We start from the raw sequence: 17717 nt of genomic DNA on the forward strand, positions 1-17717 counted from the left end.
GATGAGGGTGATAAGTTCGTATTGTTTTTAAAGTTGAAATTTTTAAAATAAAGATTAAAAAATAAGCGAAACCTTTAAAATAGTCCCGCCCGTGTGGATCAATCGGACCGCGCGCTGGACTCACAATCCAGAGGTCGCCGGTTCGAATCCCGCGGCGGGCGCTCTAAAATTCTTTGTGTAAATATGGGTATTCAGCGCCGTCGCTCCGTGCCATACTTTCATACACTTAGGAGCCCAGGGCGGCGAAGTCCTTGTACACAGTAAAAAATAATGTAAATTTGGAAGCTGTAATTTTGGAAGGTTCAATATTACCTCTTTTATGATGTAATTTTACCTCAATTTAGACTGAAAAAGTGGCATTATACCAGAAAAGTGATAAAATTACACATTTTCAGAGGTAAAATTACACCTTTTTTCTGACATAAAAGATGTACTCCTTCCCAGATGTAATATTACCATGATTTTTCTTTCTGTGTAGATAAAAGGAAGACACTAGTGGTTGGTACTAGCAATGGTGGCCGACAGCTATAAAGTCAACTTCGTTTTTTTTAAAAAATAGCGAATGCTGCTATGTTTATTTGTTTCGTTACATCGGCCATTTTTACAACTGCACGCGCAAGAGAATTGCATGATCCGCGGCGACGAACCCCTGCATATGTTGCCAACATATCTTTCTTCTCTGAGAAGAAACACCATTGGAAAAAAACCACCCACATCTTCACGTACAAACAACAAAACTAATTTTCGCAACAAATGATTATGTTCGCCCTCGTAAACACATAAAAGTTACGGTCCACACTTGGCCTCCTCCGGAACCGGGACCTCCTTTCAGAACCAAAGTTAACGAAAATGCGGTAATAATATTGGGAGCCACATCTTGAGTGATGATAAAAATTTGATGCACTCTCTGTAATAAAACAAAGAGTAGAGCAGTATTGGAGGGAACAAAATTCGATTAGCCGTTCCTGACGAGGAACCTATTCGCAGGGAAAGGGGGTTCATCTCGAACTTTTATGGAGATTGACTTGAGGACGTCGCCGGTTTACGGTTATATGGTACCACTACCACCACCACTAAAAAGACGCTCGGAGGGAAAAATTGTGGACATAACAAAAAAACAGGGACCGGAAAAGTTTGACTTGTATTTTTGTGCTTGTGTGTGCAATTTTAGTATTTTGCTCAAGAAGTTAAGGGGACGCATTGAGGGGAAGCGTCATAAAGCGATAAAAACATTTTCTTTCAGCAGCCGGAGCTCTAGACAGGAGGGATGAGAAGGGAAAAAAAAGATGGATGCCTCATCTTGGTCCTTTTTTTCTTCTTTGCATTGGGTGTGGCTTCCTTCCATTATGAACGAAACTCGCAAGGACTCATCATATTTCTCTCTCACTCTTGGAGTTCATCGTAAATAAAGCTCGCAATTTGACTGTAGATTGGATTTTTATATGAAACGTTGTAAAACTTTATCTTTATTGTTTTACCACGTGCCATTCCACGAACGGCACAAATGTTACTTTTGTGGTTATGTCAGAGTGGATGAGAGGATTAAAAATCCAATAACCATAATGCTCCGACCACGCTGACTGCCGGAAATGTGGTTGTTTTTCCGAGAAACAAGAGCATCATCTTCTCAAGGGTCGTTCCGGCTCGTGGGGTTTGGGGATGATCGCATTCGGGGTGCTGTGTCAGCTAAACCGTAACGGTTATTGGTATTTGCGATATTGAGTAATGTTTGAAAGACTGCCACATTAGAGCAAATGTTTGAACACTTTTTTTTTTTGTTCAAATCTTCTTATGAAAGTTTCTCACCTTTAAAAAAAATACCAAGTTTGGTGGGTTTGTTGTGTTTCTGGGGGATCGTCGCAAATACATTTATAATGATAATCAACAATATAACAAAAAATACAAAACCAATTGTGTTTTGCTGAATCATGTGAAGTTCCATAGATCCGGCTGTCAAATAAAATAGCCTTTATCTGTGATAAGTTGCGTTCAATTTGTATGGAAAATTAGGGTACGTTATCCATTAGTGGACCCCTTTCCTATAGTGGACCCTCTGAAGGGTTTTTGATGAAAAATTCAATAAAATCCCAATTTTAAGCGTGTTTTTGTCTGCATATCTTTTATTTGGCATGTTCAGCATCATTTAAAACAATGTTGACTGACATTGAATTGTCCTTTTTGCCAAAATAAGTGTTTTGAGTTCGACATCTGAAATCAGACATGGCCACTAGCATTTTCACAACAAAACAGCCTTTCTATTTAATGATTCAATTAACTATCCAATCATTTTTTGACTGGTTATTTAACTTCAGTAAGTCGAAATAATGTAAGTTTAAGGATTTATACTAAAATAAAGCGAAGAGCTGCTCATTTTCAAGCAAAAAATAGGATGGTCCAATATAAGACAACGAAAATCCTAACTTTTCCAAAAGCGGACCCTTCAAAAATGAAGAAAACTGTGTATTTAAGCAAAAGTTTCTTTTAAACATACGCGGACCTTCAAAAATGAAGAAAACTGTGTATTTAAGCAAAAGTTTCTTTTAAACATACAATAAATGCTTGTTGTAATCAACCTAATTGCATATTTTTTCAATTATGAGTATAAATATAGCTGTTTTCATGTTAAAAGTATCAAAAATGCTGAAGCCGTAAGAATTCATAATTGATAAAAAAAACTATAGTTAATTTTACTTAACTGAAGCATCAAAATTAAAGTTTGAAATGTTATTTTATAAGTATAAATCAATAATAAAATATTTTTTGAATATAAACATGCGTAGTTTTAGCAGCAATCGTAAACAAATCTATTGTTTTGTTTTGGTCAACTATTTATGTAATTAATATGGAAAATGTGCATCAAAATTACTTGTTTTAATCATTTTAATGTTTACAGTTGTTTTTGAAACATTTTCTTTGATCTTTTTTGGAAAAAATGTTTTTAAATGTCTGTTAGGTTTCTTGTTTTTTTTAAGCAAAATTTGTTAAAAAAACATATTTGTTTATGATGGAAAATCCATCTTATATTCATTATATGTATCATAAGACCTCCACCATGCATCAAAACACCAAATATCGGTTAAATTTGGTATAAAAATAACAGTTTTCCTATAGTGGACCCGGGTCCACAATCGGATTATGGACCCTGGTCCACTATAGGAAAAGGGGGTCCATAACAGGCAAAAAAACTTTTTTTTTTCAAATGTCTATTTTTCTGCTCAAAAACAAATTACTGATGAAACAAATAGTCAAAATTGTTCAAAAGACTTCAGATTTCATTGTTTTGAACAAAAGGTTATGGAAAAGTGCTTAAAATATTGAAAAATTGTGAAAAATGCGCGTCGGTTCTACTAGGGGGTCCACTAATGGTTAAAATATCCTATATGAACAAACTTATGATGCAAAATGGCTTCTCTGAGCATACCGAAGGCACCACAAAAGTGTCAGCCGGATTAAAAATACAAAAATTAAAATTAAAAAAAAAGACTGATTTCGTAGAGAATTGCGAACCAAACTGCATAGATAACTCAAAAGTGATGAAAATGCACATATAGGACATTCATGCGATCGTTATCGACAGATCAGCTGAAGTTAAACAATGAATCAAAAATGACTAGTGGGAGCCAACCAACGTTAACTTTATAACCTCTAACATCTTTATCAGTCAATACCGGCGTCATCCCAAGAATCCTTCAGTTCAACAAAAAGGAGGAATGTTAGTCCAATGGTTGAAGTTGAAGACTCATCGTAGTTTTAGTGAAAAAAGTTGATTTTTTGCCTATTTCGTAAGTTTTCCGTTTTTGCGCGTGGCGCGTCGAAAAACTCAGTTTTTATTTTCAAAAAATCATATCTCCGAAGCGTACGTTTCGACATCGCCAATTTTTTTATATGTTATGTGAAATTTTCCGAGGCATCCGATAAAAATATTTTCAGACATAAGCTCTTTGGTCCAGACACGGTCAAAACGCAATTTAAAGTTTTCATGCAAGTTTTTCAAATGTTAAGCTAGACTTCTTACTATTTTTCCAAAATAGCCAAACGCATCACCTTTCTTTTGCGACTAAGACAGCTAAAATCGGATGAAATGGGGCGGAGATATGATTTTTCGAAAAAAGAGGTATTTGTGAAAAATTACGAAAATTGACATTTTTCGAACCACCCTTGCACGATGTAGGTCACCCTAATGGCCAAACAAAAAATACGGGTCTAATTATTTTGGGCAAGGAACCCCCAGAAAAATTTCGAGTTTTTCGATTTAAATTAAAATCCATTTGGGGACAGATTGGACCACCCTTTTCCTGCCTTATAAAAACAATCAAAAGTTATGAAATTTTGGTTAAATGGATAATGTCGCTCCTGATAGGTTTACAAATCACGTTTAATACAACATTAGTTGATTAAATCAAATTTTGTTAGTTGTTTTGATGCTTATTTGTAAAAATAGTGCCTTATTTCAACACATTAAAACTTTTTTCAAAAATGTTTGTTTTGGTAAGTGACTTTATTTATAAAAGTGGTCTAACTTCATGGAACCTATGTGAGGAAGGTCCCTTTAGTCATTTCTTAACTCCCTTCAACGTTGTATTAGACGAAATGGCTTGTTTTCTAAGGTAACCCATTCTGCCCCGCACCCTGGAAAAGTAGGCGAAAAAAAACATTTTTTTTAAATTGCATCAAAAATGGTTTAATGCTAAAAAATTTCATCAACCAAGTATACAACATTGAAGGGAACATCAAAAGCATAAGCCTACCTCACTGAATTCGTAAATTTGTACGATTTTCTATGGTTTTTGGTTAATTTTCCTTAGGCGGTATAAAAAGTGCAGCAATAATTGCTCCAAAATTTTAATGACAGCCCAACAGTGCATACTACCATTTACGACCTTAAGGTGGCCACAAATATTGATACACTTAAAAAAATCGACACTTTTGACTAAGTGTTTTCCACTTAAATCCGCCGCATTTGTCGCGACACATAAATTCTATGTGTTTGGCTATTAGATGCTGGATTGTATTACACTTAACATTCATACGCGCTCTCCTCCTGCTCCTCGTCGACACTCACGATGCAGCCAAAGACTGCATCCCCGGCATGGATCGCCTGGATGGCTGACTCACCGATAGATCGCTTGTGACTTCTTATTCTTTCTTGATCAGGACCGACCCGATCTCTGGCTGCAAATGTTTTGATGCGTTCCTCCAACAGAGCCTTTCCTCGTCAATTCATTTAAAGAAAGGAATGTTGCTTGTTTTAATCTTAAAGATTTGATTACAATCACAAAAAAATACTTACTAACTTGTAACATGTAAAGAAACGAATTGTGCAAAGCATTTCTCATAGCCGTAAGCATGTGTGAAGTTCCTCGCAGGGACAGGATCATCATACGTGAACTTTTATTGCCTTCAGAATGTTTTATTGTTTCCTCGTATCCCTTTGCGTTGTTGCGTTCCACAAATGTGAACCCCTAGACTAGAACGTCGCCTTTGTACCGCTGGGGGAAATCCAAAATGGCAGAAAAAAATGTTTGCAGTTTCCAGCACACAGAATGTTACCATTTGGATCAAAGGATTCTTGCTTCCATCCCGGGTGAGATCTTTTATGCGTATTCGTTGCATACCTTCAGGGGCAAACGAACACAGGAATGACAGGGACTGCCTTAGACAATTTGCTACGATTTCACTTTTTATCCAACTGCGCTTGTTCCTGTAACTGCAGCCAACAAAGGGTCACGCAAAAGGATGCAGAAGAGGCGTTTGTGCCGTGCCGGCTCTTCTAGTAGGGATAAGCCATCTAAGAGATTGATTTATAGCTTTATGGTGGTACTGCGAACCATAAAACCTTTGCAATACGGGGCGAAAAAAAATCTAGAGCGCGTTCAAGGGAAATCTTTCTATCTGTGATCCGGCGAGCAGCAGTTGCACAATTTAGAAACGGTCCTACCAAAGTGGTGCAATAAAGCGGTTGGAAGTTTGGTTTTATTTTGAGAACGCAGCTTTTTTTTTCGGATGAAATTTTTTGAACGTGTTCCAGGATTTACTACCACTTCTCTTGCTGGGAAAAGCATTCTTTTTGGGTTCTAGGAATTACAAACAATGTAGATTCAAAATATGACGCATATTTGTTTGAATTCGGCACAAAGGTTGAGGCAAACATTGGTCATTGCGTGACGAATTCGGAACATTTAAGCACATCAAATTTAAAGCACATTAAAAAAAAGTCTAGTTACTACACTACGAGTATAAATGTTGGTTTGTTTTAAAATAATCACAACGCAAGTCAGACATCGAAAATAGGAACAACATTTATGAGGAAACGGGAAAGCCTCAACAGAACAAAAACTTTTTTTCCAAATTTCCAAATAAGAATTTCCACGGAACGTTCGTCCAAAGCCGGTTTTGCGAGCACCGGTCGAGAAAAAAAGCAGTGGCACAGCAAAAATGTTAGAAATATGTTCAGGATTTGGGGGCGGTTGACGCACAGCGAAATATTCAAACAACGACTCGATTACAACCAGCAAAAATGAAATCACATTCCTAGAACAAAATACACAATTTTTGTGTGCTTCTCTAGCTCAGAGCAACTCACATAAACTGTACAAAAGAATACTAGGTATCCTATGAATTGGTGGACTATAGCAAAAGCCGACAAAAACGATATGTGAGGGGAAGCAATGGAAGCTGTTTTGAGTTGGGACGTTATGTCCATTGAGATTTGACGACCAGGCCCAGTCACCAGAAGTGGATGAAAGAAAAAGCGAGCAGAAGGAAGCCATTCAATATTGTTTCGGGTTTGGCTTTTTGGGAAATGCGATGAATATTTGGCTGAGAGATTTTTCACGTCTCCTTTGTGTCAGCATCAGAAGGGAGAGCATAGTGATGATGATGTTGATGATGGTGGTAATGCTGGTCGAACATATGATAAAAACAAAATGGCTGATAATACACTTTTTTTTCTTTATGTTTTGGTTTCATCATTTTTTCCATTATTTTGTACATTTATTGCTTTACATAGCTGAATTTTTGTTATAATTTATGTTACTTCTTAGTAAGCTAATATTTGAAAGCAGAGATTGTGACTTCATGGCATATATATATTTTATTTACAGTATCTTCCCCGGATAACGTGCAGAACCACCACACCTATGTGCAGTATGTGGACTCAGATATGTACACCACCAACGGGCATAGTCAAACACAAATGTAAGTTTCTTTTTTTCTAGAACAGAAATAAATATTTTGGAAAAAATATCCCTAGAACTCAGGTGAGCAAAGCAAAAAGGAACATTGAGTGCCAAGCCTAATTATCATTTTTTCAGAAAACAAAGTATTGCGTTATACGTTGTAACAATTTTGCGGACGAAAATAATATTTTTCCCAAAGTGTTGCGTATATTTTGATATGTTGTCAAAAATTCAAAATTTGTATTCAGCCATTCCACGTCAAACAGGAAGTCTCGAAATCAAATGTGCTCCGATTTGGCTCAAATTTGGAGTGGGGGTTCTTTGGCCCAAATAATTAGACCAGTATTTTTTTGTTTGGCGATTAGAGTGGTCCTATCCGAAATAGGGTGGTCCATAAAATTTCGTTTTTCGTGGATTTTCGCAAAAGCCACATTTTTCAAAAAATCATATCTCCGGAACGGCTGAACCAATTTTGGAGCGCCACAATTCAAAAGAAATGTTATTAGTTGGGCTTTTATGGAAAAATATGTTGAGGTCCAAAAAAACTAGCTGAATATTTGAAAAGGTCCTATGAAAATTTCATTTGCCGATTTCACGTTTCGGAGATATGATTTTTTTAACATATAAACTGGGGTTTTCGACGCGCCGCGCGCAAAGACGGCAAAATGACGAAAACGGGTAAAAATCAACTTTTTTCACTAAAACAGCGATAACTTTAAAATTTCAGCGATGACCTATACATCGATGCTTGTGTGCTCTCTTATACTAACTGACATTTTGGTGGTTACGAGAAAATCGATTTTTTAACTTTGAATTACTGTTTCTGGGAAACTATGCGACAAACAATTGTCCTAATAATTTTAAAGTATGCTCCTGACATAATTTAAAAACATGGTAAAATATGAAAACTTTTGAAATGCAAAAAAAAAATTGGCAGAGAAATTACGAAAAAAAATCATGCTTGCAATTAGCACAAGTGTGTCTTGAACAGTGATTTGTATGAGTTAGCACAAACGTGCACAGGGCGAATTTTGCAGTTGAGCTAAAATGCTTCTTCGATGGCAGAGTCGTGTATACTTCCAACGTGGCACTTGGTACAAAAGTGCGTAGAGTCATTTTATTGTAAAAAATAGTAGTTATTTGTTGTTTCAATGTTTTTGCGCAGTAACTTTGAATTGTTGCTAGCTTAGGAACATTTTTCTCAACAATACTTTTTTAATAGACTTGTTTATCAATTAATTTATTGTGAAAATTGCAATTTATGAGAGCAACTACCGTTAAAACTAGATTTTTATGAAGAAAAACTTAGTGAAGTGTGAGGATTCATAAATATAAGTATGATAATCCATGAAATAGCTTCAATAAGACCAACTATGACGAAAACCGAATAGTTCTACGCTTACAAACAGAAGAAAATGATTTTGTAAAAACTTTGAGCTAGTTTATTTTATTTCCATCATGTCATACGGCCTTTTAAGAAATGCAAGATATCCAGGACACAAACCATAGAACTGTTATGGTAGATTGCAGTTAGAACAAGTGTGTCTCTTGCAATGAATTCGTAGTTTGTATCGGATAGAACAAAAGTGCTTCAACAAAAATCAATACTTAGTCTTTGAACATGGACGACCCCTACAGTTGTGCTAGGTGTGCACAACTACGTGAATGATGTTGTTACGTGTTTTTTTGGTTTGGACGGTCCCTGCAGTTGTGCTAAGTTTGCACAACTTCTTGAAGGGTGTTTGAGTTGGATATTTGGGTTAGGTTTAGTGTGCCTTTGGATAGTGGATGTTTTTGTTACGTAGTTTTTTTTGGATTGAACGACCCCTGCAGTTGTGCTAAATGTGCACAACAAGAGTTCCCAAATGAACCGGTTAGGCTAGGTTCACCTATTGCTTCGGCTTAAACCTCCCTTTGTGGTTCAATCCTGGTTCAGTGAACCATGAACCATTCGTTACACCGCAACATTCGTTACACCGCAACATTCGTTACACCGTAGTATGGATACACCGTAATATTCTTTACAACGCATCATTCGTTACACCGTAACATTCGTTACACCGTAACATTCGTTACACCGTAAAATTCGTTACAACGTATCATTCGTTACACCGTAACATTCGTTACACCGTAGTGTGGTTACACCGTAACATTCGTTACACCGTAACATTCGTCACACCGCATCATTCGTTACACCGTAACATTCATTACACCGTATAATTCGTTACACCGTAACATTCGTTACACCGTAACATTCGTTACACCGTAACATTCGTTACACCGTATCATTCGTTACACCGTAACATTCATTACACCGTATCATTCGTTACACTGTAACATTCATTACACCGTATCATTCGTTACACCGTAACATTCATTACACCGTATCATTCGTTACACCGTAACATTCGTTACACCGTAACATTCGTTACACCGTAACATTCGTTACACCGTAACATTCGTTACACCGTAACATTCGTTACACCGCAACATTCGTTACACCGCAACATTCGTTACACCGTAGTATGGATACACCGTAATATTCTTTACAACGCATCATTCGTTACACCGTAACATTCGTTACACCGTAACATTCGTTACACCGTAAAATTCGTTACACCGTAAAATTCGTTACAACGTATCATTCGTTACACCGTAACATTCGTTACACCGTAGTGTGGTTACACCGTAACATTCGTTACACCGTAACATTCGTCACACCGCATCATTCGTTACACCGTAACATTCATTACACCGTATAATTCGTTACACCGTAACATTCGTTACACCGTAACATTCGTTACACCGTAACATTCGTTACACCGTATCATTCGTTACACCGTAACATTCATTACACCGTATCATTCGTTACACCGTAACATTCATTACACCGTATCATTCGTTACACCGTAACATTCATTACACCGTATCATTCGTTACACCGTAACATTCGTTACACCGTAACATTCGTTACACCGTAACATTCGTTACACCGTAACATTCGTTACACCGTAACATTCGTTACACCGTAACATTCGTTACACCGTAACATTCGTTACACCGCAGTATGGTTACACCGTAGTATGGTTACACCGTAAAATTGTTATACCGCAACATTCGTTGCATCGTAGCATTTTTTACACCGTGACATTCGTTACACCGTAATACACCGCAATTAAAGCATTTGTTAAGTCGTTGTGCACACTTAGCACATTGCAGGGGTCATCCATTAAAACTACGTAACAATAAAATCCACTAATAATTCTCACACTTAGCCTAACCCAAATATCCAATTTAAAACATTGTTAAGTCGTTGTGCACACTTAGAACAACTGCAGGGGTCGTCCAATCCAAAAACTACGTAACAATAACATCCACCTACCAATGTCATACTTAGGGGTCATCCAATTTAAAAAAAAACTCTGCCGCTAAATAACTATTTGACACACTTCGTCTAACTTACAACTTCTTCACGTATCCAAATGTGCACACTTGTGCTAATTGCCTTCCAAAATAGTGCTCCATAATATTGCTCAAACTAGTAAGGACACCTGGCAATTTACCATAATATTATAGTGTAATCGTATTTTTATGGATTTGCGTGTTTTCAAAAGGTCAAGCCATGATGAAAAATAAGAGAGCACATCCATTATGCGTTCGAAAATGTCAGTTAATACAAATGGTTGCAGGGCGATATCTCCGCGTAGGAAACGAATTTTTCAGATCTCTTAGAAGCGTTTTGTAGGGAATTTAATTAGCTAAAAGATGTCATCATTAACTCATTTTGGCCCAAAAGTCAGTTAGTACATCAGAGCACAGAGGCATCGACATGTCTGGGTACCAAAAGTTGCGTCTTTCAATTATGAAAATTTTGATACCCAGACATGTATAGGTCATCGCTGAAATTTTCAAGTTATTGCAGTTTTAGTGAAAAAAGTTGATTTTTACCCGTTTTCGAAACGTGTTAATGAATACCCGCAATTTTTTGATATGTTGTGTAAAATATTACAAGGAATCAGGGAAAAATATTTTCAGACATGGGCTCTTTGGTCCCGAGACCTTGAAATCGACAAATGAAATTTTCATAGGACCTTTTCAAATATTCAGCTAGTTTTTTTGGACCTCAACATATTTTTCCTTAAAAGCCCAACTAATAACTAATAACATTTCTTTTGAATTGCGGCGCTCTAAAATTGGTTCAGCCGTTCCGGAGATATGATTGTTTGAAAAATTAGTTTTTTGCGAATATCGACGAAAAATGCCATTTTTTGGACCACCATATTTCGGATAAGACCACCCTAATCGCCAAACAAAGAATACGGGTCTAATTATTTGGGCCAAGGAATCCCCACTCCAAATTTGAGACAAATCGGAGCACTTTTGTTTTGGATACTTCCTGTTTGACGTGGAATGGCTGTATACTTAGTTATCGATAGGAATTTTAAAGCATTAAAATTTTTAATGGGGCTATGTCTTTTAATATTTTCCATATGATTTTATATTTTTTTAGGAAAGCTTGGGTATTTATATATATCAATGTTTTTGTAAGGGGTTACATACATGTAGAACATCATAGAAATTTCATATTACAGAACTTTTATTGAATCCAGTTAAAAGATGATTTTCAATCACTCCTGAATCTACGAAATCGGCCGATTTCGACCATTTTTATTTTTTGTATTTTTTTATTTAACTTAAACTTTGTGGGGGCCTTCCCTATGACCAAATAAGCTATATTGCGTCATTGGTTCACCCATACAAGTCTCCATACAATTTTGGCTGCTGTCCATACAAAAATGGTATGTAAATATTCAAACAGCTGTAACTTTTGAGTGAATTTTCTGATCAATTTGGTGTCTTCGCAAAGTTGTAGGTATTGTTGAGGACTTTTGAGAAAAAAATAGGTACACGGAAAAAAAATTGCAGATTTTTTTAGCAACTTTTTTTTACTACAACTCAATTTCCCAAAACACGTATTTTCTGATTTTCGAGATTTTTTGATGTGTTTTAGGGGACAAAAATCCACAACTTTTGAGCCATAGAGAAACATGGTCAAAAAATCTGCCGCCGAGTTATGATTTTTGAAAAAATAGTGATTTTTGGAAAAAAATCGAAGTTTCATGCAAAAACAAGTTTGACACAATTTTTAAATGCAAAATTGAATTTGCAATCGAAAAGTACTTTACAGATTTTTTGATAAAGGGCTCCGTTTTCAAGATATAGCCACCGAATGTTTGAATTTAGCGAAATATTTGCAGCTTTTCAATTTTTAAAAATAGTGACCATGAGTGACCATTTCTAAAAATATTTTTTTTTGAAAAGTTCAGAAAATTTGCTATACAATTGTCTAAGAGACATTGACGATTGGACCTCGGGTTTCTGAGAAAGAGCCGCTTTAAGAAAAAGAAACACGAAAATTGGAGTTTTCTAAATCTCACCAAAATAACCCACCATTTTCTAATGACGATATCTCAGCAACTAATGGTCCGATTTTCAATGTTAATACCTACATGAAACATTCGTGAAATTTTCCGATCTTTTCGAAAAAAATATTTTGAAAACTTTTAAATCAAGACTAACATTTTAAAAGGGCCAAACATTGAAAATTACGCTTATTTAAAATGTTAGTCTTGATTTAAAAATTTTCAAAATATTTTTTTCGAAAAGATCGGAAAATTTCACGAATATTTCATGTATTAACATTGAAAATCGGACCATTAGTTGCTGAGATATGGTCACTAGAAATTGGTGGGTTGTTTTGATGAGACTTAGAAAACTTCAATTTTCGTGCTTCTTTTTCTTAAAGCGGCTCTATCTCAATTTTAAGAACTTTAAAAAAAAAAATATTTTCAGAAATGGTCACTCATGGTCACTATTTTTAAAAATTGAAAAACTGCAAATATTAGGCTAAAATCAAACTTCCGGTGGCTATATCTTGAAAACGGAGCCCTTTATCAAAAAATCTGTAAAGTACTTTTCGATTGCAAATTCAATTTTGCATTAAAAAGTAATGTCAAACTTGTTTTTGCATGAAACTTCGATTTTTTCCACAATTCACTATTTTTCCAAAAATTCATAACTCGACGGCAGATTTTTTGACCATGTTTCTCTATGGCTCAAAAGTTGCGGATTTTTGTCCCCTAAAACATATCAAAAAATCTCGAAAATCAAAAAATACGTATTTTGGGAAATTGAGTTTTAGTGAAAAAAAAGTTGATAAAAAAATCCTCAAATTTGAATATTTACATACCATTTTTGTATGGACAGCTGCCAAAATTGTATGGAGACTTGTATGGGTGAACCAATGACACAAAATAGCATATTTGGTCATAGGGAAGGCCCCCACAAAGTTTGAGCCAATTAAAAAAAATACAAATTAAATCCATTTCCGGTTTTGGTAGAGAATTGCTCCAAGGCAGTGTTGAGATATCGTGGGACCCGTTTTTTTGAAACTATCAACTTTAAATATCTATATCTCGGTAATGATTCAACCAAATGTCTTCAAATTTGTTTTGATAGTAGATGAAAATGTTTAATGCCCTGAAAACAGATTTGAAATAAAATTACGTGTGTGCTCACACCAACCTCTGACATTTTTTGTCGATTTACATGTATGTAACCCCTTAATTCGAATTAAATGTTCATATTTCTTAATTTCCTTAGGTACCGATATATGGGTTGAACCATATTTTTTGCACAAGGTTTTGAAATTTTTTATTTAACATTGGATACAGATTCGTGGTTGATTTAAAACTCAAATCACAACAAAGTACTTTAAAAAAAACCTAATTCCTAATTCCATTTAATGCTTTAAGGTGAAGCCGTTGATCATTTTCGAAGAAAATTAATCATCACTATAAAATATTCTGTATTAAATTCAATTTAACGAATTTCAGCACAAAAAGGAATCAGCATGTGCCGGTTGTTGCCTTCTTGAAGCCACTGAAAGAATTTTTGATCTAAATCAAATGCGTTTAATAATTTATATAATTTTGTGGCACAGTCATTGACGTCTTAGGGACCATCCATAAACCACCTGGACACTTTAGGGGGTATGGCGATTGTCCACGTTCCATACAAAAGATTTTTTTGTATGGACAATTGTCCACGAGGGGGTTCGAGATTATGAAAAAAGTGTCCACGTGGTTTATGGATGGTCCCTTAGTTGGCAATCATTGATTAATGACGATTTCCATAACTTTACAAGGAATGGGATAATCGTTACCAAAAGGAATCAGCATGTGTAGGGCACTATTTTAAACAACTTGTTGAAGGAATTTTGTCAAAATATTGAAAGCGACGCAAAAATTATATCTTTGAACGAAAAATCATGACAATGATGGAAGTCTTCACGTTAAAGCTATCTTAAAACTGCTGGCCCTGATCAGATTTCAGTCAAGATTATGACTAGTTGATGAGTATATGCTTTTCAAGCATTTAAAATTTAGCCAGAGCCAGAGATTTTTATGACCATTTCAAAAATATCTCTGGTCCAGGGATTTGAACAATATTTTTTTACCGCTCCCGGGAAATTTGAAAACCCTGTGTTTTTTTTTTTTTGTAAAAATCGTTAAAACGTTTTTTCAACCACCCTATTTGGGATAGGATCAACCTAATCGCCAAACAAAAAAAAATGGGTCTTATTATTTTGGCCAACGATGCTTAAGAACAAAGTTGAAAAAATGTTAACAAACAAATATTTCCATTATCTCGTTACCAGGGCCTATCCGGTGTACACCGTCGGCGATTACAGTGCGTCCGGCGGCCAGCAGTATTACACCACCGGCGGTAACGGTGCCGGCGGCAATGCAAGCAACGGTCCAACGAGTGGCACTTCCGGTGGCGCTTCCGGAAATGGCAATTATGCGACCTCGCCTGGCGGAGCGTCCCATCCAGGATCGAACGGTGCATCAGCCAACGGAACACCCGGCGGAGGTGCCACAACCGGAAATGTATCCACACCCAATGGTGGGGCGGCGGCCGGTGGCGCTGGCGGTTACATTGTTCCGGTGGACGAAGCCACCCTGCTGGGAACCGCAGCCACCACCAACGGACACCAGCGGGACTCACCGCAAGCCATGACGGTAAGAGGCGTGTGGCCAGAGAAATTTTCGGGTGCTTTAATATTGCCGCCAATTTAATTTTGCGCTGATGTGAAACCAATATCGTTTTTCATTCATTCTTTTTTTTTGTGTGTCATTATCTTTTTGTGCGCTGGTGGTTGATGGATTGCACCTCTTTTGTGGTTCGATACTGTTCGACTCTAACCGACAATATCTCCATCAATAAAGTGGAATAATGAAAAAAAAAAGCTCTGGCACCGCAAACCACAACTCACTCACACTTTGGTGATCGGATGCATTTAATTAACTCTCATATTCAGTTCTGTTCATTATATTGATGATACGCTGAGGATTTTTTTTTGCTAGGTTTTTGGTTTGTTTTCATGTAATTTTTAAATTTGTTGTCGGGTTTGCTGCTTTATTAATTCTATTTGATATGCGCCTACTTTTCCAATCAAGCTGCTCATTATAACATTCATTGTTCCCTGTGAAATTAACGAGCAATACTAACTCGATCGCATACTATCTTTCTCTCTCTCTCTTCCTATGGGTTTGTTTTTCTAACCTAACATTTACAAAAATAACCCTTTATAAAACCACACTAACCGAACCAAAGGACGTTGCATCGTACCTGCACCAGGCGTCATCCTCGCATCATTCCAATTCAACGACGCCGACGCCCGACATGGACCCGACGCCGAGTCTTAGCCACGCGACGCGCGTTTCGCCAGCGACGGTAAGAGCGGAGTTTTTAACAAGGCTTGAGCTACGGTAGTGAAATTTAAAAATTATCATGCTTTGAAAAAGTTAGATATTTTAACAAACAAGACCAAAGAATTTCAAACTGAATTAAGATGTATAAAAGTTTGTAGCAAATATGAGGCCCTCTACGAAAAAGCATTAAAAGTTCCAAAATGGATTATGGTGTAACACACAGCTGAAAGGAACTCCAAAACTCTGTAATGTACCTCAAAAGAACTTATTGTATCTTGATTATTCACCAATAAAACCGAATTGAATTGAAAAAAAAAAAAAAAGTGACCATGAGTGACCATTTCTAAAATATTTTTTTTGAAAAGTTCTGAAAATTTGCTATAAAATTTTCAAAGAGACATTGAAGATTGGACCTCGGGTTGCTGAGAAAGAGCCGCTTTAAGAAAAAGAAACACGAAAATTGAAGTTTTCTTAATCTCACCAAAATAACCCACCATTTTCTAATGACGATATCTCAGCAACTAATGGTCCGATTATCAATGTTTATATATGAAACATTCGTGAAATTTTCCAATATTTTCGAAAAAAAATATTTTTAAATCAAGACTAACATTTTAAAAGGGCCAAACATTAAATTTTACGCCCATTTAAAATGCTAGTCTTGATTTAAAAAAAATCAAAATATTTTTTTCGAAAAGATCGGAAAATTTCACGAATTTTTCATGTACTAAAATTGAAAATCGGACCATTTTTTGCTGAGATATGGTCAATAGAAAACGGTGGATTGTTTTGGTGAGATTTAGAAAACTTCAATTTTCGTGTTTCTTTTTCTTAAAGCGGCTCTATCTCAGCAACCCGAGGTCCAATCTTCAATGTCTCTTTGACAATTTTATATCAAATTGTCTGAACTTTTCAAAAAAAAATTGGAAGTGGTCACTCATGGTCACTATTTTTAAAAATCGAAAAACTGCAAATATTTCGCTAAAATCAAAACTTCGGTGGCTATATCTTGAAAACGAAGCCCTTTATCAAAAAATCTGTAAAGTACTTTTCGATTGCAAATTCAATTTTGCATTAAAAAATAATGTCAAACTTGTTTTTGCATGAAACTTCGATTTTTTCCAAAAATCACTATTTTTTCAAAAAATCATAACTCGGCGGCAGATTTTTTGACCATGTTTCTCTATGGCTCAAAAGTTGTGGATTTTTGTCCCCTAAAACATATCAAAAAATCTCCAAAAACAAAAAAATACGTATTTTGGGAAATGAGTTGTAGTAAAAAAAAGGTTGATTAAAAAATCTGCAATTTTTTTCCGTGTACCTATTTTTTTCTCAAAAGTCCTCAACAATACCTACAACTTTGCCGAAGACACCAAATTGATCAGAAAATTCACTCAAAAGTTACAGCTGTTTGAATATTTACATACCATTTTTGTATGGACAGCAGCCAAAATTGTATGGAGACTTGTATGGGTGAACCAATGACGCAAAATAGCTTCTTTGGTCAAAGAGAAGGCCCCCACAAAGTTTGAGTCGAATTAAAAAATACAAAAAATAAAAATGGTCGAAATCGGCCGATTTCGTAGAGAGTTGCTCAGGAACCGAAAAAAAGTCTTCCGATCGGGCTCAAAATTTTTCTGGGGGTTCCATCGTGCTAGGATGGTTCGAAAAATTGCTTTTTTTTAATTTTTCGCAAAAACCACTTTTTTCAAAAAACCATATCTCCGCGTCATTTCATCCAGTTTTTACTGCCTTAGACGCA

At 36.0% G+C, this 17717-nt stretch overlaps 1 protein-coding gene across 4 annotated transcripts in view; it reads left to right on the plus strand.

The window, feature by feature from the left end:
• The window catches only part of LOC6035402 (DNA-binding protein RFX2), a 73384-nt gene that overhangs the window by 50529 nt on the left and 5138 nt on the right, over positions 1–17717 (plus strand). For 3 of the 4 annotated variants that reach the window (XM_038258498.1, XM_038258507.1, XM_038258511.1), the window contains 3 exons: positions 7104–7197; positions 14899–15262; positions 15858–15977. In XM_038258498.1, coding sequence (XP_038114426.1) covers positions 7104–7197; positions 14899–15262; positions 15858–15977 — 578 coding nt within the window. The remainder of the gene's footprint in view (positions 1–7103; positions 7198–14898; positions 15263–15857; positions 15978–17717) is intronic. The other variant, XM_038258503.1, reaches the window with a different exon arrangement.

This window comes from Culex quinquefasciatus, chromosome 1 (assembly GCF_015732765.1).
Source record: "Culex quinquefasciatus strain JHB chromosome 1, VPISU_Cqui_1.0_pri_paternal, whole genome shotgun sequence".
NCBI classification, from domain to species: domain Eukaryota; kingdom Metazoa; phylum Arthropoda; class Insecta; order Diptera; family Culicidae; genus Culex; species Culex quinquefasciatus.